Below are 24,543 nucleotides of genomic sequence, written 5' to 3'. Positions count from 1 at the left end.
ATATACATAAAACAATTCATCGATGAAACTACATATTACCAAATATTGTGATGCAACTGGAATATACTAATGAAAAAACAGTAAACAACAATTATATCATTAGCTACTCTGTTTATATCATCATACATTAGTCAGCTCAATTTTCCAGCCTAACTCACCTTGATGGATTGGGAGAAATTGCTGCCGGCTGGAAGTTTGCAGACTGGGCCGGGCTATGCATGGAATTTTGGGTGATCTTGTATTGTTGTACCATTGGCTGCTGCATAACATCTGCTTAGAAATGGGAAAAAAAAAGATTGAGATGTTAGAGACAGAGAGACAAGGCACTCACATCGCGTCAAGAGTTTCCCAGGCAACGACGCAGAGGTTGACTCACATTTCAGAACAGTGCCACACATAGGCTCCCAAACACAAATAATTATTGATTTCCGAATGAATGGATATTTAAGCCTTATTTGTGGTATTAAAGAAGAGATTTTTTTGGACCGGTGGTGCCTCTCGTTGGCCTGGTGGCCCACCAGGCCTGTACAATTATAGGGGAAACACTGAACACAGTAGGGCAAGAAGTAACAATATATTTTGCTTATAATGTCAAAATGAAGCTTGTCTAGGTTGGTTTCTCCATACTTTTCTCCCTGAAGATGCCAGGGTTCCTGGCCAGCATGGTCTGCAGCAGCAGTGGTGCGTCTCCCTCTGGCTCATCGCTACCCAGGTTGTCCTTCAGCTCTCTGGAAAGACACACAAAGAATTGGTTCAGTCACATTACAAAATTGTATTTATGTATTAAACTATGACTGCTTTTACAATTATGTAGCTTACAATTTAGGGTTAAGAGATTTACTGATATACAGTATAACATGAGAAGAAAGACATTTATCAACCTGTAGATATTTTGTCATTGTACAGAGAAGCTGTGCCCTTAATATTTTTTGCTGTATGAGACCTTAATGAGCAATGTTTCAAATCAATGAGCAGAACTGCTTCATGGCAAAATTGGATTTACAGGATTTTTTGCATCAATGTAATGACTTGCATCGATTTGTTGGTTATTTATTTCAGGTGATTTATATCAATATTTCAATACCACAATATAAAATGACATACCATGATAAAAATGTTAGCCTCATTACACACCACTACTACAAATAAGCTAAAATGAAGTTGATTTTATTTTGTGTCCTTAATGGCTTTTAAAACTTTGTTTTACTATCATTTAATAAACAGTTCTCGACGAGTAATTTTGCCATTTATTCGGCTATCAGTGTTATGTCATGTCTCATAAAAAATGCATCTCTAAGTTTTCACTAGAAAAAAAGAAACTAAACATCACTCCATTTCCACAAGTCAACAGTGGCATCCCTTCAGCTGTTACCTGTTTGACTAATAATTTTTAAAGCCAAGTTATGCAGGGCCACACTCTAACACTAACAGGCCTAAAATCCTCATGCAGGACCTGTCTCTCTGGACCAAGACACAATTTTGCAAACATTCTCATGTATAAACTCACATGTGCTCTGTGGAGACCTGGTTGAGGCCATGGGCTAGCTGGGAGGCCAGATTCTCATCCCGACAGCCCAGTAGGCAGGTAACTTCCTCCGCGATCCTCCCATTATACAGGAGGCTCTTAGTGGTGGTGGCCGGGAGAGGGGAGGGGAGGGGCAGCTGGTTCAACACTGAGACAAGAAGAGAGAGATGATGGGAAGGACAGACACAAAAAAGGGTAGGAGACAGACATGAGCGTGAATATGCAATGGTAGAAAAATAAGGAGAGGGAAGTAGACATGGCAAAAGACAGAAAATGCAATCACAATTGCAAATTTACATCTGTTCAGACAGAATATTTGAGCTTGGCATTTTACACTTGAAGAGGCAGAACAAAAACTGTGACAGTGTGTGTTTGGAACATGGCGGTGTGTCACTCACAGTCTGTGAGGCTAGCGATCCCAGCGAGAGTGGTGATGGGAACATGAGGCATATCCCCATTCATGCTGAAGGTGAGGGTGGGGGAGTGTGTTGATACACAGGTAGATCGGGGGTCGATGGACGACACCCGTCCTCACATCTCCTGACACCTTGGAGAGAAGGAGGTTAGTAAGGGGGAGAGAAACAAGAAAAACAATGAGTGATGGACAGAAGAAGGGTGAAGAAAGAGAGGCAAGTTAGTGGCGGCGAGAAAGCAAAATTAACAAGGGAGTTAAATAGAAATAGAAATGAAGGGAGAAGAAGAAATTAACACAAATCCTTAAATCTTATTCAGGGATATCAAAAACATGGAGTCAAAAGCACAATGATTATTGCTGTATATACTGCCATGTCTGGCCTGATGTTAAAATCATGTTTTCTGAAGAAGTCATGGTGCCTGTTGCATGTAAGCTGCAAATCCATGTGTCTTATTAGATCTTGTCTATCAAGATAAATTGCCATGTTCTTGGCTATATATTCGAGCAGAAAATCACCCTTTCCTTTCGTACATCTAGTACATTATTATTTGATATATGTTACTGATCCATAAGGAGGGAATTTTCAATGCTCTCTGTCTGAAATACAGGGACACAGGTGTAGGAATACTATGGCATTGGCATGAGTCCAGGTTAGACTCATGCCAATTATACTATTCACAGATATAAATGCACAGAGGATTGGACCAGGCTTTTTGGTTGGAGAACAAGGTCACCTAATACCAAATATGTAATATACATCTTGGTGGCTGCCAAGCCACTGCATGGAGGGTATATTATCATACAGTTGTAAACACAACAGCACAATATTAACATGTGTGTGTCATATTGACACCAGTTTAGAAATGTTTTGAATAATACAGTCCCGGTGATAATGTACTCCAGTGAATAAGCCTTTGACATTCTGATTGGCCCTAGTAAACAATACTATACCATGTGTGGGTACATACCAAAAATTAACAATATATTTCTACTATTTTCTCCCCAATTCTCCGGTAACTGAATTTTACATTTTATATATACACTTAATATCAGTCAAATGATGTACATCTTGTATTACTACCATAGAAGTCTACACCACCTCCTTCATTTCAAATCATAGGGCTCTTCTCTCACAGCTTATTATGATAGAGGTGCACAAATTAGAACCCTGTGTTGCTCGTAATTTGTCTTAAATCCCTTTCCTTATTGGATGTCCTTGACCTCTCATGAAAGACTGTACAGTAGGTCAAAGAAAAACACAGCGAAAAACCAGTTGCAATTTTCAGAATATCTAGACACAGCCCACGCTTCACGGATAAACCTGGTTGCTACAACAAGCTGAGAGACGGCCACTACAGGGCTCTCTTGTAATCTAAAATATCTTCCCTGACAAAAAATGATAATTGGTGTGCTTTTGCATCACGGGACAAAGAAAAAGATAACCCACACTAGTCTCAACCCCTTTCTAAACACTTTATAAACAGTCTTAATTGACTCCGTTAAGTAAATAAGTAAACAGGCATTAATACTATAAATAAAGACAAGTCAATGTTGTGAACTGTGCAATGATTCAAACCATGAGCATAACCGCTGCCTTGTTTCACAAATACCTTTTTGAAGAATTCTGTGCAGTCTCGGGTGGACTCACTGACATTTCAGATAAAAAGTCTTACTCCTACAATCTGTTGAAAGAGAACATGGCACTGCATCAGACTTTTTGACATGCAACTGCATATTACACTTCTTAGGGACAATAACAGGAAGAAGTCATGTCGGTAGAAAACGGTTTAAAAACAACAGCATACAGAGCATCACAACATCCACTGTCAAACATGCATTTAATATTTACAATGACCTGTCAGTGTCGAATGCATTAGCACGCAGCTCTGCTAACCAAACATGAAACCCTCTTTTAAATTGCTACTAAGGAAATGCAACAACATTTTCAGCAACTTCAGCACAACACTGATGGCATGTAAATCTGTAAACACAAAGTTCCTACCAAGCCTGAGTGCAAGCCAATCATCGAGGTCAAATAGTAAATACGCGAAACTGATTCTGCACGACATAACTGTTACTCAGGATCAACAGATGGATTTTTGTAAACATAGAATTAGCTCGCTGCAACGTTAGCATGCTCAGTCTACGAGCTCTCACTTCAGTGCGTAGGGGCTAGGCTGACAGCTGTGAGACTGACAGGCAGGAGGCAGCACAAAGGAACAGATGCACTGTGATGGTGGCGGCAGTAGTGGGGGGCTGCATCCTCCAGTAGCAAACAGCCACCGTGCGCTCTCTGCAAGCTTGCTAACTGCAGAAAACAACCAAACTCCATTTGACGCGGCTAGGAAGCAAAAAGTATCTACCGATTCCCACTAGCAACATTAACAAGTCCACTAATCTATGATAGTAACAGTGAAAGTAACTATAGCAGCCATAACGTAGCTTTCTGCACAGTCCGCACTCGAGTCAAAACATTTCAAAACAGGATAGCAACCAAAACCAACATTAGCCCTGCCAAAAGCTCCAGCAAACCAAAACACAACGCTAAGAGACAAACAACACAAAATAATGACTAACTAACAGTTAGCTAACGTATAGTTGACATTAGCATCCATTTCACTGTTTATATTAGTTAGCTAAAACGCCAGCTCCTGCCCGCTACTTGCAACCAAAAACCACCACTGCCGAGAAGTTGCTTGCCTGGGTCCTCCAAGCTAACCGCGAAGCTAGTGTTACCACTTACTATAGCAGCTAAGATCACTACAGCTCATTCGCTATCAACAATAGTCGTGTTTTAATAGCTAGCTAGTTATGCTAACTAGCTCTAACTGTTGTCAGTTAGCTTCTAACGCTGCTACCAGCTCAAATAAAAGGGAAGACAATTCACATAATACGAGGAAGCGCTAGTCGGGGTTAATGAATGTTAGCCAATTTCCCCCCCTGAGCTCAGGAAAAGGGTGGCGAGTTTGAGTGAGTAGATGTAGAAGCAACGGCCCAATCCTCGGGCTCGACAAATGACATACAGTTGAGGCCGAGCGCCTCGGCGGAGCGAAAACACACCTAGCTAGCTTGGCTGGCTAGTCCACTAGCTTTCCGTTACCTCCCGGTCACCGATTAACGACGCCGTAGGTGGTCCCGCAGCAGAGAATTTATTCATGTTATTATTAATAATCGCAGTTTTAAAAGTTTGCTTAATAAAGATAGGTAGGTGGATATATTTACCTTCGGGATGTTGCGCCCAAAGGGAGGGGAATGTTTTAGCTCGGTTTGTGTCCGTGTCCGTATCTCTAGCTCCCCCTTTCTTCTCTCGCTGCTCCTCCAGAAGGAACTCGACTGGTTTGCCAGCTAGCTGCTGAGCTAGCCTGCTAGCTATCAACAATAATCCGGGTCGGACTGATTCGTTCTTCTTCCGTCACTCAAGGGTGAATGTTTCAACGTACATTCACGGGGAAACATTCGTTCTTCGGAGTCTCAGTCGGTCTGCGCTGACATAAACAATGAGTGCAGCCAATTTCGACCGTAAATGAGAAATATGACGATTGTTGCGATGATCAAGAGGCTCTCCTCTCGTAGAACAAAATGCCGACCGGAAGTTCTGCCGTCTGACTGACCAAAGATCTCAGGAGTGACTCCCTCCATCGGCGCCAAACAAAATGCCATGCAACGTTTCATATTTGAGCCGCTAGAGGGCGCTGTAACACAACGATACCCACTGGCCCATTTATAGCTTACAGTACAAACAACTGTAAAGTCTGGCAGCACATATATATTATACATATATAAACAAATCATTATTAAAATTGCTGGTGATGAAACATGCCAAGGAGTTACCACACATATCTATCACTTTAAATCTATACATCCTATTTTTGCATACACTTCAAACATGCAATTATGACCCCATGCAGGATATTTAAAACGTTCATTTTAAATAACCTACAAATTACATCTTGTGTCTTTCAGATGTTCATGATAAAATGATAAATACACACCACTGATTTCATTGATTTTATTTTTAAATATCCATGATCCATCCAAAAACTACGACTATTCAGTGTGTGTGTGTGTGTGTGTGTGTGTGTGTGTGTGTGTGTGTGTGTGTGTGTGTGTGTGTGTGTGTGTGTTTGTCTGTGCGTGTGTGTGTCACGGAAATTCACGAGAAATGATCTTATCAAGGGCGACACCAGCATCTGTAAACAAATTAACTATTCTATTTCCTGAAGTGTGTGAAGGAAAAAATATATATAATTTATAATTTACACTACTGAGGTGCTATGCCAAAAAATGCTTGCCTTACACACTCATATTACAATATTAGTAATATTTTTAGAAAATATTTTTTGTGTGCTGTGATGGAAGAAGTATTCAGACCCATAACTTAGGTAAGATACAATTTAAAAAAATACTCCATTACAAGTGAAAGTCCTGCATTCATCATTTCGAAAATAAAAAAGATAAAAAGTGTAATATACAGTATTATCAGCAACATACTGTTTATTTAAAGTATTGAAAGTAAAATTACTCATTATACAGAATGACCCTTTTCAGAGTGTTATTGTATTATTGGATTGTTATTATTTATGTACTGACTTAAGCAAAATTTTAATGTTGAGGCATGTTGAGATGGCACTCATTTTTATATACTGTCTTTGCTGTTTAATCTGTAATAATGTATTATATTTTATAAGCTTTTATAGGTCACATGTTTGTTTATAAAATATTAAAATCTTCAAGGTAACTATATAGCTGTCAAAAAAATCATAAAAAGTACAATATTTACCTCTGAATTGTAGAGGAGTAGGTGTTAAGTATCCTACAAATACTTCAATACTGCGCTTGATTAAATGCACTTATGTTTCCACTACTATGTGTTTCCATCTGGGTCTTGTCTGGTTGTTCACATCAAGTAGTCTACTTATGATTTACATTTTTATATCATGGCAATTTTTAGATCTCAGCTGGCAAGGTGATCATTAGTATTTAAAATAGAAGTATTCAGGTAAAGGATAAGAATATGAACGTAAGTTAATAAATATCTTAAGATGTGCCAACAACAAGATATACAGTAATTATGTTTATGTGTAAAATAGGACATGGTTGTTTGATCAGACATTGATGGCCAATTTACAGACTACTTTGCAAAGCAAATTGTTGTGTTTGCACTCTTTTTTCACTTTAAAGGAGGTCAAATCACTGTTTGACCTCAAGGTACCAGCATTGGCATTTGTTAAATATGAAGATTATGTGTAATTTCAAATTGTCTCAAGAAACTTTTAGAAAAGGTTGTTGGAGTGAGACAGCAACAGCCTGAAGGAAGCTTGACATTTGCAGTTCCAATTACCACTAATATGACCTCAAGCAAGATACAACCTGTACATTACAAAAACAGGTATGTGCAAACTTACCAGATAAGCAAGTATTTAAAACACCTATAGTCATTTCATTAAAATATCTATTCTAGAGGCTTAGTTTGAAAATCACAGATTACATATTGTGTCTTTCAGATTCATGACAAAATGATAAATACACACCACTGATTTCATTGTTTTTATTTTTAAAAATTCATGCAAGACAAAACTACAACTATTCAGTCTTTGCGTGTGTGTGTGTGTGTGTGTGTGTGTGTGTGTGTGTGTGTGTGTGTGTGTGTGTGTGCATGCATGCATGTGTATGTGCACCCACATGAGAAATTATCATATCAAAGGAGAAACCAGCATCTGTAAACAAACTATTCCATTTCCTCAAGTCTGTAAAGGAAATCATTTGGTCCATTAAATCAGCCAGTTTTGCATTTATAAAAGGAAAATGAGGGATTGTTAGTTTGGTAATTAGGTTTGATAGGAGCAGGGTTACAGCATCTTTACATAACAGTCCTCAAGTAACCTTTTACAATTTGAATCTACAATTAATGTACACTTTTATCTACATTTCTCTATACAAGTACATTATATTCAGAAGAATCTTCTATACAAAGCAGCTTCTATGTAAATGTTGCATTTGTTATGTATAATGAATTAGTTCAAATACAAAGCAGCACTTACAAATCCAAACTAACTAACTAAAAGCTGGGGAATGAAATTAAATCCATTACTTTACAACATGCATCCATATTAGACCATATGAAATAAGAATTGAAGAATATATGGAAATATTCACGACTTGAATGTAACCTCGCTAATTTAGAAAATCATATATCCAATCTACTGACTACTATTTCACTAATTTAATATAAAGTAGATATTCCACACTGATTAATGAATATTTTAACCAAATAATTAGGAGTTCCATGGCCATGTTAGAGGGTCTGCTCCGTTATAAGAGCTTCCTTTTCGAGGTGTTGAGTCACAATCACCATAACTATTTATTAGAAATACACTATCTTACTATCTTCCTGTTAAAACAGTGCTGCATTATTGAGTGTATTAGCAATCTGTTTGGGAATGGGTGGGTATGATTTAATTGTGTGAAATGAAATCTTACAGAAAAATTAGATAACGTTTTTGGTGTTGTTTGTTTTTTGTATTTGTTTTTGGTCAAAATATAATTGCTTTAGATTCTGAAGTGATTACAGTTAGAATTCTCTGCTAAGCAATTTACAGGTAAAAGCTTGGCTGAGTGATTTTGGTTCATCAGTCTTGGCCATTGTAATGAGTGGTTTGAAGAACAAACTATTATGTTTCACAAAAAAAAAAAAAGATGGCGTCACCTATTAAGATTGGTAGGGCAGGCACAATGATAGTTGCCATGGTATTCTAACAGCTTCTTTTGCCTAACAATAGCAGACTGGTTTGGACAGTTAGGGGGCGGGGAAAGCATGTGTTTAAATGACACAATTCATTCAGTTTATACCTGTACAAAAACACCATAATCACAGAAAATAAAGCCACTAATGTCTGTACAGAAATGTGTAAATAGACAGCCCTTTTCCCCCAAAGAAGTTGGCCTGGTCACAGTGTATGTGCATGATATCCAACACTCACATCAGTCCACAGATTTTCACTCCCACTTCATTGACATCTTTTCACATTCAACACCACTTGAACGGAAACAAAAGCAACAACTTTAAAGCCAGGAACAAGTCTGTGCAACTTTGGGCTGTAAATCTGCTGTGGTGTCAGGACTTGCACCAATACTGGCCTCTAGTGGGTGAGATTAGTTATGACAGTTCTGAGAGGAGTTGGATATGGCATGCAGGCCACAAACCACCAGGCTCTAGAGTAGTTCATTTTCAATAGTAAACATCTGCCACCCTATGGCAGATACATAGCATAAAACCTTAGAAAAACAATGCAACAGTGAACCATTTCTCTCTACATTATGTCAAGAGAGCCCACATCAGACCTTCCACTGTGTTGGAACTCACCTCGGCTCATTTATTCTAGTTACATGTGATCAGGTGAGATCTCCAATTTTGTCAGAGGAAGGTTTTGACACTGGGAAATAAAGTAGAGATTAGAACAGAAAATGGTTCAATGTAGTGTTTTTCATAAGAATTCATGCAACCTCTGAAAAAATCTCTCCAACTACATCTTGGTCTCGCTGTCAGCAGGCCTCTCGTTCTCGTACTCATTCTCCTGGCAGATGAGCTGGTAAGGCTTCTTGTCTGCTTCCTCCACCACTGAGTTGCCCACTTCTGGGTCTTTATTCTGCAACTCGTGGCGAGACAGGTGCTCCACTATACCTGCACCGATGGAGTCTCCGAGGACATTAGTGGTTGTGCGCAATCGGTCCCTGAGGGAAAGCAGAGAATAAACAAGACAAGACAAGAGAAGACAAAGGAAGACATGATTACTAGATATTTAACATTTCCATTAAGGAGACTGCAAATTAAATCTGTGTGTACATAAAAAAAATATCATTTGAAGACTGGAGGCATAGTTTTAATTGCTCCAGGCAAACTTTATATCACATGAAACACAGCCAGTAGATAGAGGGAAGCGGGGCTTCATCGGGATTGGATGCCGACTGAATAAAAACCAGATGGATTGAGGGACGTGGAATGTGAAGGGAGTGTCTCTGGAAGTTGTCCTGTAATCCACTTGGGAGTATACAGCATGTGATCCCTTAACCCTTTAAAATCCCCCAGGGTGGAAATTGATTGAATTCATACCCTCCTCCCCCCTTTTTTTTATTTCCTTATGACAAAATCCTTTTCATTCCTCTCAATATTTCAGTATTTTGCTGCTCAATAGTTAACTGGTTCTACTAGGAGGAAAAATCTTGATGCAAAACTGGTTTGATTGTGGGTTTTTTTTTCATCTACATTTACATTTTACACCATACAGCCGATACTTACAGGAACCAATCAACTGCAATGATGAGTGTGATGTCATCAGTGGGCAGGCCAACAGAGGTTAGCACTATTACCATGGTAACCAGTCCTGCCTGAGGGATTCCAGCTGCTCCAATGCTTGCTGCTGTGGCTGTGATACTGGTGGAAATAAGCGCAAAAAAGAGAGAGAGAGAGACATTTAAATAGTCTAAAAAATTATTTATTACAGTGCAAAAAAGACAGACTCGTCCTAGGATTGAACTCTAAACCATTCCTCAGTAACAGCATTGGATAGGGTCACTAAAAATAATTCCCTTGGCTGAAATACTATTCCCCAACTGCTTCAAACAGCTGAACTGGTGGTTGGATGGTCGCCATGAAGCTGGAACCTGTGCTTTTGTGGCTTGAAGATGCCTCACTCTAGTTGAATAGTATTTCTTGCTTTAATGAAAAAAAATGTAATAGAAATATTCTCCTGTATATCCAAAAATGATCCAACACAAAGAGCAGGAAAGGTTTCCTGAATCAGCTCCTTTTAGGTCCATTTGAGACACAAAATACTGACTGAATGAAACAATTCATGAATTTTTAAGGAGAAAAAGGTGAATTGCAAGTGTACTGTAAGTTGCATACCTGATGGTGAGAATCTGTCCGAAGTTAAGGTCATAATCATTAACCTGAGCAATAAAGATGGCTGCCAGGGCTTCGTACAGGGCTGTGCCATCCATGTTTATGGTGGCACCTACAGGGAGCACAAAACGGGTCACACGCTTGTCCACCTTGTTGTTTTCCTCAAGGCATTTAAAAGTGATGGGCAAAGTGGCAGAACTGAGAGAGGATAGAGGGAGAGGGAGATTGACAGAAAGAGAGAGAAGGGGGAAAGTAAGTTGCTCTGACTTTTTTAACACTGACCAGTCAATTAAGGTGAGAAATAGTAGTGAAACATACTGACCCTGATCACCCTAACTGCACACCAAAGCCTAAAACAATTCACTGCAAGCCAGCAATGACTATAAATTGCAACATTTGTAATTTTAAATCTGCACACTATGTAGATTTGGAAGAAACAGATTTTGTTCACCATAAACCATTACTGGGCCAAACCTACAGTACTTTTAGAACAACAAGGCCCTCCAGGTTTCAAGTGTACTTGAGCTGTATTGTGTTACACAAAATACAATCACATACCTAGAAGATGTTCCCAGGGCAGTGATGAGTGCTTGCAAAATCCCTGCAATGAAGACAAAGGGGTTCTTCCTGGTGATAACAAAGTAGAGCGTTGGCAGGACAAAGATGGCGTGGATGAGCAGGCCACAGATGACTGTCACTGTGTACATGCCCAGCTGGCCACCCATGCTTGTGATGTCGTCCATCTCCACAATCTTACCAGCAATCAGGAACAGGATACCGATAGGGGCATACCTGAGGATCAGTAGGTGTTATTGTCTGTATTTTGGAAAATCCAATAATTCATCTATCATTCATGCATCCCTGTTTGCACTTACCACATGATTATGGCAACCAGCCTCATGATGGCCTCATTGAGACAGTCGAAGAAGTCCTTCAGGGGCTGCCCCTGTTCTCTCATGCTCCCGATGATCAGACCAAAGCACATGGAGAACACCACCAGGCCGAGAGCGTTGATTCCATTCACTGTCCCCGGCACTGGGATCATCTCCTCCCGAGCTATCGCCTGGCTGCCATTGACTGTGAATATTGTATCATTCACTGTCATCTTAACATGGACTACTCTCTTGGCATACTGCGTCTTGAACTAGATTTTAAAAAAGAAAAATAATGGGTTAAACAGTGATTCAAATCTGGTTTTTGGCTGATAATGTCAGTCAGTCAGTGGGGCCGCCACATTGGCCCAGACTGAAATATCTCTAACAATTTGATGGCTTGCCATGAATTTGTTTTCCCATGACATTCACATTATCCAGAGGATGAACTGTAATGACTTTGGTGATCCTCTGACTTTTCCTGCATTTCACAGTTCACATTTCTGGTTTTGAGTGAAATGGTTTAACAACTTTTGGAAGGATTGCCAGGAAATTTGGTGCACACATTCAAGTCTCTATCAGGATTAATTGTAATGACTGTGTTAATCCCCTGACATTTCCTCTATGGCCATCATCAGGTCTGCTGACATGCTAAACTATGATGGTGAAATTATTAAATATTATGCCTGCTTAACATCAGCATGCTAACATTGTCATTGTGAGCACTGCTGTGTCTAATAACAGCTTCACAGAGCCACAAGCATGGCTGTAGAATCTTGTGTAAATATTTTCATCTAATTAATAAAAATTCTAGGGGTTCAGAGTCATTGATGACTACCAGAACATATCTAGTTGGCTGAATATGAAGAAATCATGTCTCCAGAAAACTAAACAGTGGAAAAGATGAGTAATTTACATGAGCTCAATAAATGAGCCATTCAGACAGAACACAATTGGCTGTTTGTTGTCTGGTACAAATTTTAAAATCCTGCCAGCTTCTTTACATCTTTCCTAAAATGTACAGATTTTTTGGAATAAGGAAGTGAAAGTGGTGCACTGTAAAGGCTCACATGTAAGGTATACATCAGGTAGCTTAGAATGACTGGATCACTCTTAAGTGTCCAAAAAGAAACCATTTGAAAAAAAATAGATTTAATTCAACTTTTCTTTAACATTTACACAAGATTTGTGTTTTTATTTAGATAGAAAATATTAATTTCATTGCTGACAGTAGTATAAAATGAATTTGTATTGTAACAGGGATCTCTGCTAAGTGGTTGATAGTCCAAAATAATAAAACTTTACAGTAACTGGGCAGGAAAAGGAAGGAGAGTGTAAGAATGTGGAGGGAGAGTTACCTGTTTAGTGCAAGCCTCCACAAGGTTAGGAGGGAACATGTTTCTGCAAAACAGTACAATGTTATTAGGATGAACAAATTACTTACAAATGAAGAATGCACTTCAATCAGAACCAAGTAACCTACAGTAGATGGAATGTATAAAATATAAAGGTCATTGTCTGACATGGTAATGATTTGCAACTGTCAGCCCTTTTGAGCAACATCTCAACTGTCACAGAACTTAAGTCCTCCTTGCAATTAATTAGTCTTTTTACCAACACCTCCATCTGTGTGATTAGTATAGATTTCAAAGGGAAAATCAGGGGAAATCTTGTGAGTGTATGTTCGGTTCTTGAAGGTGTGGTGAAGGTGTGCGGGTACCTGATAAGGTCCAGAAAAGCATCAGCAGGGCTGACCCGCTCTATCTGCTGTTGCTTGGTAAACTCATCCTTGGATCCTTTTCCAGGGTGAATAATGAGCACCATGACGATCCCGATGAACACAGCAATCACAGTAGTGGTGGTATAGTAGATCACCGCCCTCATACCCATTTTACCAGATGCACGGCTGTCTAGAGCGGCCATACCTGAAAGGGACATATCATATATTTTACTGTACATCAGTGCTGCAGGGTTTATCCTCCATAAAGTTTTTCAAATAATTAGTTATCCACTGGTACCTGCACTTTAGCTCATATTATCAGAAGCATGACTTGACAATGAATGAGGAGAGAAGTATGCTGCATAGAATGAGATGTGATATTGGATTTTCAAACACTTCCTTTAGGTGGAGCAACAGTGCAACAGCAGTGCATGTAGCAGCTCTGTGTGTACGGATTGATCAATTGATGAATTAATTCACCAACAGTGTAGATTCAAGCATCCATTTCATTATTTTAAATTAATTACACACATTTCCTTTACAATTACATATTTGGTTTCGGTAACTAGAAAATGTTGCCAAACACAAAATAACAAATAAATAAATAAAAAATCAAATGCACATGTAATAGTATCAAGAGAGTGAAGGCATGTTCAAATAGAGTAGAGCAATCTCAGGATTAAGTTAATAATAAATCCTGCATATTCCTGCCTTTGTTGTTGTTTCTGCATTTGGAAAAAAACAAACATCCCTATCATCCCTTGTCATGCTGTCCCATGATCTCAGAGCTGCATAAATGTGTTACTGACTGTCCCTGTGAGCATACAGTTAGCCTGGGAAAAGGTGTTGTAATTATAGGTGGAATACATCCTTCCAGGTTATCTGACTAACTATCTATGACAACAAAGAGCGGCAAGAAACATAATCTGACTCTGACCTTTACTGGTGAGAAAACACCTACTGTACAACACCCAGGGGCGGATCTAATACAGAACATCTGTTTACATACTGCACATTCATATGCACTAAATTACAGAGAAACTCTTTGAAAACTTGTCATAAAGCTGTGTTTCTGTGGTTTTCAAGTTTCACTCCAAAGTGATTTGGCATCGTTCAAATCCCAGTCTTTTATTTGATAGTTCAACGTCCGCCAAGTGTGATGTAAGTTTGTTGTGAACACAGCGAGCAGACAGAGATGTCAGTTGCAGATAAACAGCCTGACCTCAACTGACTATTTGTGCCAGGGAGAAAAAGACAGCAAAGATGTTTGAATTCAGAGTAAAAATCAGTTGTACTACGAGGCATCAAGCCATGGTCAAAGCTTAGAACGTACTGTAGCTGAGTAAGTACAACACTGAGCAACATTTTACACAGATGCAGCATAATGCTGAAGAAAAAGCTGATGATCAAATTACAGATAAATACTCTGCTTCCTTCTATGTCTGGCAGCGTTTGCATTCCTGCAAAAAAAGGTTGGATACTATCAAATTATACATAACCAAAAATTTGTCATCAGTTTTATTTTATAGGCCTTACTGAAAAGCCACAACTTGATTTAAGGGTGCATAAGAAATATTTTTGACAATCATGGCTTAGAATTGATAAACCGCTGCAGAGAAAATACTTTTAAAAGTTTTATGCATGGCAGAGCGAACTTTGATGGAGTCACAGAGCCTCGGGGCTAAACTGTCATCCACAGCTCTAATAGTATTAAACAGACTTTGTGGGGATAATGGTGGTAAAAGAAGTACGGCCATTCAGTGGATTTGGAAGCGGACAAGCTGCCTCAATAGGAATGACACTGGCGTTGTATTTTCAAAGTGTCAGTTCCTATTATGGTCATTATCTTCATTCAGAGCAGTACAAGACGAGGCAGGCTTTGTGTGAAGAGAGATGTATGTGTTCCTTTCATATGTGTCACTGTGCATACTAAAGTGTGTGTGTGCTAGTGTGTGTCCATGGGTGTACCTATTGCCCCCGCTTTGGCCCTCTGTGTTCCTCTTGTCTCAACATGCCCAGTACTTGGGCTTTTATCCAAATCTTTTTGATCCTCTTCCTCCCCTCTTCATCCTTCCCTCCCCTCGTTCTCCTCTCCCAAATTCTTCACTCCCTCTCCCTACCACCCCTCCATCACCACCTCTTGTTACAGAGCGCCCCCAGCCCCCCCCCTTGCTCTTCCTCTTCTCCAACCCCCACATCTTGCCTCTCTCGTCTCTTTTTCATGCACGCTGATCTTATTGCTGCAATCCTCTTTCATTGCCACCCTTTCCCCCCTTCATTCATCCCCCTTTATTTCTGCTCTCCTCCTATTCCTTTTCTGACAGCCCTGGGAAAACTTGTTGACTTTGTCAGCCCCGCACGCACACAATGATCCCCGACCTGTTGTCCAGGCAACAACGGACACAGCCTCACCAATTCCATCCTCTGAAAAGAACGAAGGAACCAAGATTGAAGGAGAGCAGGGAGAATGACTTTCTTTCTCATATGGGGAATGTTCATCAAACACAAAAGTAGGCCTACTTTAGGGGGGGAGAGTTGAGGCTCAGGACATGAACTGCATGAGGTCTGTCCAGAGGGCAATTAACATCCACTGACGCTGGGCAGAAATGAAACCTGCAGCTCTGGCAAGACTTAACCTGAAGGCCTGCACTCAGAAAATATCATCACAACACGAGTTCAATAGTTGAGTGATTGATTAGACAGTTAACTGCCAACTATTTTCATAATCAATTTATTGCTTGAGTCACTTTTCAAGCCAAAAATGCAATTCATGAGTTATAGGAATGACTATTTTCTGACATTTTATAGACAAAATAATTGATCAGGTAATCATGAAATGTCTGTAATAATGTCTGTAAAATATTAGTTTGGTTTGTATAATGCTACGAATGAAACATAGCCTTGAGATGTAACCCGCGATAAGATATGAGCAACAAAACACAGCAACAAATTCCTTCTGGCTACAGAAACCTTCAACTGGCTGATTCTTACATATTCTCCAAATCTGTTTCCTCTTAATATGCCAGATGTTAAGTAAAGTCAAGTCATATTAATTTATAAAGCCCATTATCACAAATTTACGACACCCTCTATTCTTAGAACTATGATTCAGATCAGGAAAACCTCCCCCAAGGAGTTTTGAAGAGCAACAAAGGAGGGATCACATCTTCAGATATGCAATAGATGATGTGTGTACAGAATAAACAATAACTTTGCTCCAATAAAACAACGTATATGTTTTCAGTCTCATTATGATCCCAGAAAAGCCTAGTGTCATAAGTGTCATTAAAAAGATACAGTGACAGTTGGTATGTCAAAACAATAACACGCACAGAAGTCAGTGCCTGACTGCACTCTCAGATTATTTTTGTGCCATCGAGCAGCAAAATGTCCTCAGTTTTAATGTGCTTTCACTTTACTTGAATATTTCCATTTGTGTGAGACTCTTGTGCTATACTTAATTTAATGGGATGGTGTTTTTTACACTGTCAGATTTACAAATTATCCTTGATAAGGGAGACTGATATGTTTGAGTGATGTTTTACATTTAATAGATACAGTAAAATGTCTGCATAAGATGCATTATTGAGTTCATCTAAATTAAAAAACTAGTGCCACTTGGACTACCACCAATAACAATTTAGCTATACTTAAATTAAAAAAGAGATGTACATACTTTTTACATATTATATGTAAAATTTGTAATCCATGAGTGATCTTTATTGGACAACTTCTTCATTATTTTAATTCTTCCTTTACCTTACTGCCGTTACTCAACAAACCAAAAACAATCTGTTCAGTTATTTACTATAATACCCTCCTTCATCCTCCTCTTCATTTCTCTCCTGTCTCACTCCTTGTCCTAGTCTTCCCCTTGGCTCTTTGCCCCTCAAACTTCCCCTGCAGCAAACTCCTCTGTAATCATCCTCCTTTCCTCTTTTTACGGCCCACATCCCTTCTCTCCGCGTCCAGCCTCAACTTGGCTCTATAAATACTTTGTGGTGGACTCTCAGCTTTCACAATGAAATGCCTGAAGACAATATGGATTTTGTGGCGAACACATGCAGAGTTTGAAGCATCTGTGAGTGAATCAAATTGGAAGTATCTGCACTCTCTCTCTTTCTCACTCCCTCATGGAAAAACCATAAGCCATTTTCATAATGCTTGATCTCTCACTCCTCTGCCTGCCTATTTAATCTTGCTTTCCTTCATTACCTAACTTCCGGGATACCTCTGGAATCTGCTCAGACAGTTTGATTCCCAATACAAGCTTACTTTCAGATAGGATCCAAATTCACAGGGAAGCCCCTCTAACTGGGACAACCCATTTCTCATAGATGCACAATTCAGTCTTGGGAGCGTGACAGTCAGTTTCTACATGGGGCCACGTGTTTGCTTATGCACTTATCCTCTAACATACCTTCTTCTCCGAGTCGTGCTCCAAGTCATGTATATAAAGCAGTCACACTATCTCACAAGTTTGTGAGTCTGCCCTAAGTTATTAGGAGGGAAACATAAATAAACATACTGCTTCTTCAGAATCAGGAGACGGTGTTGTCTTTATTCTATCTCCAAAATTCAAAGGAAATGAGGGGCTTTCAGTAACATAAGGTACGTCAAACATTTCATAAATGTGAGGTCTACAGTTGTGTCACAGGTGTTCAAAAATGTTGTCACGTACAATAACATCTTGGCCAATAAAAGTTATGCAATAACCTTTCCCCCATATGAGAAAGACAATAATCATCTATTTTATAACCCGTGAATTCTTCTGTTTTATTGTTTTTGAAAGCCTAAGTTCCTCGAATTTACCACATGGTACACGTGGGTGTGCACAAAATATGCAGGTGTGTGTTTGTATGTGTGTGTTTTTGTGAAACAGTTCAGTTTCACAGCCACAGTTAGAAAAAGCTTCCTTTGTTGTTACTGTTGCTCTAGCGTCCCGGCAGGGTTGCTGTAGGAACCCGTTGCCCGTAACTTGTGCATTTTAGTGTTGCAATAATTATATCATCTGGGAGTTAGTTGCATTCAATGTGCTTACATTCTTGCAGGGTGTAACCAGATCATGTCAACCCAAAAAGCACATGCTGTACCAATATAGCGGAATCAAACTGACGACTCAAGCATCATCAACAAATTATTTTTGACTTAAACATTTATTCCACATATACAGTAGTGAACGAGATTGGCTTAGTCTGTTAAATCAGCACAACGCAGACTCTGTATCTTCTGATATGTTATTGTCATCATCCTTTGTTTAACGAAGTAGTCTCAATGTGGGCAACGACAACAAAACTTTAGAGGTTAATATCATGAGATACATCCTTTCCTGTCATGGGTATGACATTTGATGCTGACAAAGGGCAACATACTCTGGTTAATTAGGCTTAACTGCAGGTTTAACAGTGAAGAGAAGGCAGTTTTACAGTTTTTAAAGTACAAACTGGTTTTAATTTTACTCAAGATACATTTTTTGAACTTGAGGTTAATGAATATGGGTTTGGAATGACAGTGTACAGTTAAGTGTGAGAATCATTAAAAAACAGGTACCATTTAATGTTTGTCACGTGGAGGGTGGATTTTTGAGACCTGTACATGTACTGTGGTTGAACTTGGTATTTATGTGCTGTTATTCATTGATCTAGGTAACGGCCTGCTACCTCTCTGGCTGATGCCGATAAAGTCTGTTCAAAATTGAGCCATCACACACGAAGTGACATAAATATAAGGTATGTTATTGTTGTGCAGTGATCCAGTGAAGACTTTCCAAACACACAGAAATAAGACACTCACTGTGATAGATTACCTAAACTCAAGCAATATTCAAGTTCACTGGAGGGTGAAAAAAAGACAAAATAAGCTGCAGTTATGTAAAGTATGTTATTTTTAATAATGTAACAATTAACTTTTTTGTATTATATATATATATATAATATACATGAGATACGAGCTGTGTGCCTAATGACTACAGAACAGCACTCTTTGTTGGTTTCCACATGTTGTAGCTGTGGTCATGTGATGATGTGACGCCCCGCTGCAACACAAAGCAGGTTATTATCGTACATCATCGGCCTGTGCCATCCCTCCAGGAGACTGGCCCCTCGCTCTGTCAGTCACTGCTCTGTGACTGGACATTTGGCCACACTCTGTCCCTCCTACATTTGTCAGTCACTACTGCTGACCAGTGTTTTTGGAAACTTGCATGTTTCATAAGTCTATCCATACTTTTACTTCCAAGACAAGTATCGGCTCTGCTCAATAACAAGCCCACAGGCCTTTGCCTCTGGAAGAAAGCATCGCTGCGTGTCTGAATGGATTTACGAACCATATCGACAGTGACGAATGAACTCACTACATCCCTGGAATAGAGGTGAAAACCTCAGTATCATGTGTGTGTGTTTTTCTGAGATACAGGCCTAAATATATGTGAGCAGCTGGAGGTACAAGTTGTGTTAAAACCACAACATAATCCAGTCCACTAACTCTGAATTGTTTATTCAATAAAGACACAATATTGTTGGTCGGGTTGTATCAAGATCAAAGCCATTACAACATGGGTCAAGCATGTGACTGAGACCAGTCCGTCCAGAACATCTCTCTCTCTCTCTCTCTCTCTCTCTCTCTCTCTCTCTCTGCTGCTGTCTCTCTTTCATGAGGTCATCCTAACTCTGTCCACCACTGGACCCAAAACCAACAAACAGCATCGGCTGAACAAACACTCTGCCACTCAGAGGGCACATGGTGGTCGGTGGAGCCACAAAACACCATACAACTCTGTTACTGCTACGAACCTTGTGGACAGAAAACACATGTTAACTGCAAAAAATGTGACTCAAATAACATATAGCTAAACAGAGTCAGACAGTGGTCCCACTCTTTCCCATATGTGGAAACTGATGCTGTGCTTCTAGCAGAAGGTGGATGGGTTTTTTTTCAGTTTTTTTTTCTACCAAATCCTAATGTTAAGAGGGTTGTGATATTAGGAGGTAGGTACAGTAACGTCTTGTGTGGTAGGATGTTTGATACAAATTTAGAACAAAACAATGTCACACAGCCTGGAATTGTGAGCATCTGAACTCTGTGTGCTTATTTTAGGTATCTGAGGCACGTTTGAACTAAAAATAGTCGATGAACAATTTAGTTACCGTAATGTTGTCCCAACAATGTGGGAGGATGATGTGTAAGCCTCAGGTGTGTACAACATTGTCATACTTATTGGTTAATGTCATTGATAGAATTAGTAAATTATTTAACTCATATATATATATATGCAGTGACTGGTTAAGGTTAAGATGCAGCAAAAAACTTGAATACGCCTCATATGTAAAATACCAATATCTTGCTGTCTGACTGTTCAAATGTATCACATGTAAAATAATAAAATAGTGGGAGGTGAATTCACTAAATAAATGGATGCAAGGCTGTACATTTTGCTGACCTGATGCAGTATATGTTGATGCTCATACCTGTGATGAGACTGGAAATCAGCAAAGGAAGCACCAGCATCTGAAGCATTCTCATCAGCAGCTCTCCAGGAAAAGAGAAGAACTTCACTTCGCGATAAGACATTTTGTAAGGCCGCAGGGCAAATCCCAGGATCATACCTGAAGCAGATAGATAGAGCTTTATTGTCATTGTTCAAGACAATGAAATTGCAAAACCACGAAATTGCAGCAAGGATCAGATATGGATGAAAATTCAAACTCTATTTTAAAAAATACGTTTTTTGATGCCAACAAGAATGGGAGTCCCATATTTGCCACCCGTAGTTGAATATAATCATATTACTGTATGAAAACCATAGTAATACTGATTCATTTCAGGGTCCCAAAATAACATGAAAGGTGAAAGGTGAAACATTTACTTATTAGATGTGTTTAGTCAAATAAAACACAGTGAACTCATGAGCAAAGTGGCGATAAAGGTGAAAGCCGGTCATTATGGGATCATTGCTGGGAATCCTTGTATTTCATAATAAGTCTAATTTGTTTGCACTTTGGCAGGAGGCAAGGTTAGTACATATTAAACATTTCTTTGAATCATCGATCGATTGTGCAAGACTGTGCACTTGCCACTATTCTATGGAATCATTTTTGAACCTGATTTTCGTGGGAATTTTTCCTTCATCATCAGTGAAATCTATTCTTACAACAAACACTTTATTCACTGCAGCACTAATCCAACAACAGGCCCAGGTGGCTGACCCGACAGCCTGAGGTAAAGCATATCCTGAATTTAACAATCAATCAAATGAGTCCGTCATGGCACGGTGTAATTCTACAAGGGCTGCAGATGTGCTGGCAGTGGGTGGGCCTGACTCGCTTCCTACTGCGTAAGATTCAAAGGTTAATGGAAACAGGTCAAGGGTCAGCTACAGGGTCAGATAAAGGCCAGTCTGCTAAGTTCATCCAAGTTCCTTCTATTCTCTCATCTGGTGAGTTTGTTTCTATTCTTTTCCTTCTTCCGTCCGGCCAGAAGAGTGTTGGTCACACCAGATTGATGGATTGCTGGGGCAATGCAAATCTGGAGCCTTCTTCTTTATGAGTTTGAACAGAGGAGGGGTAAAGTGGTGATACATGGAAAGGAGAGGAGCTGTAGTATTGTCACGTTTTAAATCAACTAAATCCCAAAGGATGAAAAGATTTTTCCACAATCTGAAATTGCTGAGTCAGTTAAAACGTACAAAAAATGTTCTCACTCACCTATAATAACTGCAGCGACAGTAAGTATCACAAAGGCATTTCTTATGAAGAATCCTTTGACATCACTCCTCGTGATGTTTTCCACTCTCTTCTTGGCCAGCAGCGACCGGGACTGGATGCCGGCCCGGATCTGGTGGAGACCACTCCGGGTCCTCTGAGGGTTCTCCCCGTTGCTCTGAGTCATGGCTGTGGCTGAAATCTTCAGATCTGTTATAAACGTGTAGAAACTTGAACTCCACTGATGTGAACACCAGAAAGGTGATTCACTTGCTACCTGTTGCTCTCCTCTCTGTCTGTTACACCTGTTCTCCTTTGGTTCGAGGCTTACAAGCTGTTGGATCAAAAGGGAAGGACATATTGAAAGCATTAGATTAGTGAGCTCTTGTTGCTCAACACTCTGTCACACTTTTTGGCCAGTCAGATATCAAGTTTGTTATTTTACCATTTTGTAGAGTTTCATTGCATACTACTGTTCTACAGTAGTCACTCAAAACCTCTCATCATAATCCTGTGCATGCAAACTGAATTGAAAAAAGGATACAAAATAATCAAAAAAGCCACAAAATTGGCAATTAAGTCAAATTACAAATACCTTATTGAAACTCCTCTGAGTAAGACATGTGTTCCTTTGCATGTAGAAAATGTAATGACAGTTGAACCATGCAATTTCCCAAAAAATGCAGTATAAAAACAAGAAAATACTCTAATTCACTTCTGAGTGAAGAACACATGTGTTGCAGCCATGTCTACGAAAGCATGCAGACTTCCTCATATATACACATGAGAAACTACAACACACGTGTAGAGTTTGGGTCTGTGCTGATACTGATTCACACGTCGAGTCACACACAGGCAGACACACAAAAATACAGTTACTGGTCAAATGCATTTGCAGATATTCAATGGTAAAATACTAAAAGAGAAGTTCCTGTACCTTTAGGCTTGAGCAATAACTTCCTTTGGAGTAATGTCTCAATTTTTCAGGGGGATAGCTCTGGTTTAAAGCTCGGTCAGTGTGAGAGGGACAGAGGATCTCTTTGGCTTTGAGCTAGTTGGTGTGAACAAGCAGAAATGAAGAGAGACGGGAGAAAGAGGAGAGGAGAGGGGAGGGGAGAGGAAAGGAAAGGAGGGAGCTGTGGCAGGGATGAGGGAATAAAAGAGCCAGTGAGAGAATGGAGGCGGCGCTATAGTAGAAGAAAAACTAGTGTTAGTCACTCACACAGTGTTGGCTTGTGGGGAGGCGAGGCGGGGACTAAAAAAAAGTGAAGTAAGGTAGAGGAGGGGGTTGCTTTTCAGACAGAGGGGAGCTTGAGGAATAATGAGCTTTCCAAGCAGGAAAAAGAGAAAGGACCTTCTTGTTTTCTTCTGCCCCTCTCAGCCCTCCTTTCAAATGGTTTTTCACGCTTGATAAATTCAGCCTGATTGGAGATTCCTGTGGAGAGTCAGTCAACAGAAAAATAAAAGTCCTCCATCCATCAAACAAATATGGAAGTGGCCATTCATATACTTATCCATCTCCAACAGACAAACTCATCAATCAATCTCTGTTAGTCTTCTTTTACTGAATTTTATTAGATTATACATTTACACCATACAAAGTCCACTTAGTCGTCATTTTTTCATGAAGCACCAAGGAGTCTTTAGTTTGTTAAGCTAAACAGAGAGGGTAAATATTTACCAAGTGCCAGTGGTACAACTGGTGCTCTGACAACTTTTGGTTATGAAAGAAACAATCTGTGAGAACACTGACACATGTCTAAAGTTTGTCGGGGTTGGCATTTCATGAGCTGACTACCATGCTACTGTGACAGTTTGTTACACAATAAAGACACAACATCTACCTACACAGTGGTTTAAAACCAAAACAGCTCCAGGGAGGATTATACAAGCACAAGCAGGCTGTTGACCAGGAGGTATTCTGGTAGCGAAATTCAGGAATTCACACTTTGGCGTGTGGGATGTGATTAACACTGAGGGTGTGTATGTATGGATATGTGTGTGTGTGTGTGTGTGTTTGTCTGTGTGTGTGTGTGAATGTGTCTGGAAAAAAGTGAATGATAGAGTTAAGTGAGAGAGGCAGGGTTGAAGGCATCCTTTCTGACTCATACCAAGGGAATCCATGTTTGGCAGAGATGTTTGTTGTGAAATGTTTCAGCAGTCAGTCTACACACACGCAGTCGTGTTTCCATCACCTCAGAGGACATTACATTAACTTGCATTCATTTCCTGCATGGAGACTTATCCTAACCTTTACCATAACCACCGCATGCCTAACCCTAACCCTAACACTAACCTTACCATAACCTTAAACTAACTTTAACTTTAATCCAAGTTTCCACCCTAAAATTAATGTTTTACACTAAGCGGACTTGCTTTTTGTCCCCATAAGGGAGGTGAGTCCCCACAA

General features: G+C 39.7%; 2 protein-coding genes across 5 annotated transcripts in view; both read right to left on the bottom strand.

The window, feature by feature from the left end:
- nipbla (NIPBL cohesin loading factor a) overlaps nt 1-5,560 on the bottom strand; it is a 28,356-nt gene extending 22,796 nt beyond the window's left edge. For 2 of the 3 annotated variants that reach the window (XM_042420110.1, XM_042420112.1), the window contains exons 1-6: nt 5,163-5,560; nt 3,551-3,622; nt 1,924-2,072; nt 1,508-1,673; nt 628-728; nt 159-273 (exon numbers count right to left, since the gene is read on the bottom strand). In XM_042420110.1, coding sequence (XP_042276044.1) covers nt 159-273; nt 628-728; nt 1,508-1,673; nt 1,924-1,987 — 446 coding nt within the window. In that variant the 5' untranslated portion in view covers nt 1,988-2,072; nt 3,551-3,622; nt 5,163-5,560. The remainder of the gene's footprint in view (nt 1-158; nt 274-627; nt 729-1,507; nt 1,674-1,923; nt 2,073-3,550; nt 3,623-5,162) is intronic. The other variant, XM_042420111.1, reaches the window with a different exon arrangement.
- A 1,914-nt stretch (nt 5,561-7,474) lies between these two features.
- slc1a3a (solute carrier family 1 member 3a) lies at nt 7,475-23,188 on the bottom strand. 2 transcript variants are annotated; one of them, XM_042420114.1, is made up of 10 exons: nt 23,071-23,188; nt 22,137-22,467; nt 20,901-21,038; nt 13,435-13,639; nt 13,073-13,115; nt 11,718-11,986; nt 11,401-11,634; nt 10,846-11,040; nt 10,237-10,371; nt 7,475-9,671 (listed from the first exon to the last, which is right to left on the bottom strand). In XM_042420114.1, exons 2-10 carry the CDS (start codon nt 22,318-22,320, stop codon nt 9,464-9,466), a joined length of 1,611 nt encoding a protein of 536 aa, XP_042276048.1. In that variant the 5' UTR covers nt 22,321-22,467; nt 23,071-23,188; the 3' UTR covers nt 7,475-9,463. The 2 variants fall into 2 exon arrangements, with proteins under 2 accessions (XP_042276048.1, XP_042276049.1); XM_042420115.1 differs by lacking the exon at nt 7,475-9,671 and having other exon boundaries at nt 10,289-10,371; nt 10,846-10,954.
- Nucleotides 23,189-24,543: the final 1,355 nt, after the last annotated feature.

This window comes from Thunnus maccoyii, chromosome 9 (genome assembly GCF_910596095.1).
Source record: "Thunnus maccoyii chromosome 9, fThuMac1.1, whole genome shotgun sequence".
Taxonomy (NCBI): Eukaryota; Metazoa; Chordata; class Actinopteri; order Scombriformes; family Scombridae; genus Thunnus; species Thunnus maccoyii.
This window is presented reverse-complemented; position numbering and strand designations above follow the sequence as displayed.

What these genes read in the sequence shown, in the direction of transcription:
- slc1a3a (XM_042420114.1), bottom strand. Translation starts at nt 22,320, where the DNA reads ATGACTCAGAGCAACGGGGAGAACCCTCAGAGGACCCGGAGTGGTCTC. An exon ending in CTGGTTGCCATAATCATGTG is followed by an intron (nt 11,635 to 11,717) that starts GTAAGTGCAAAC and finishes ACTGATCCTCAG; the next exon opens with GTATGCCCCTATCGGTATCC. An exon ending in ATTGCAGTTGATTGGTTCCT is followed by an intron (nt 9,672 to 10,236) that starts GTAAGTATCGGC and finishes GCTTTCCCTCAG; the next exon opens with GGACCGATTGCGCACAACCA.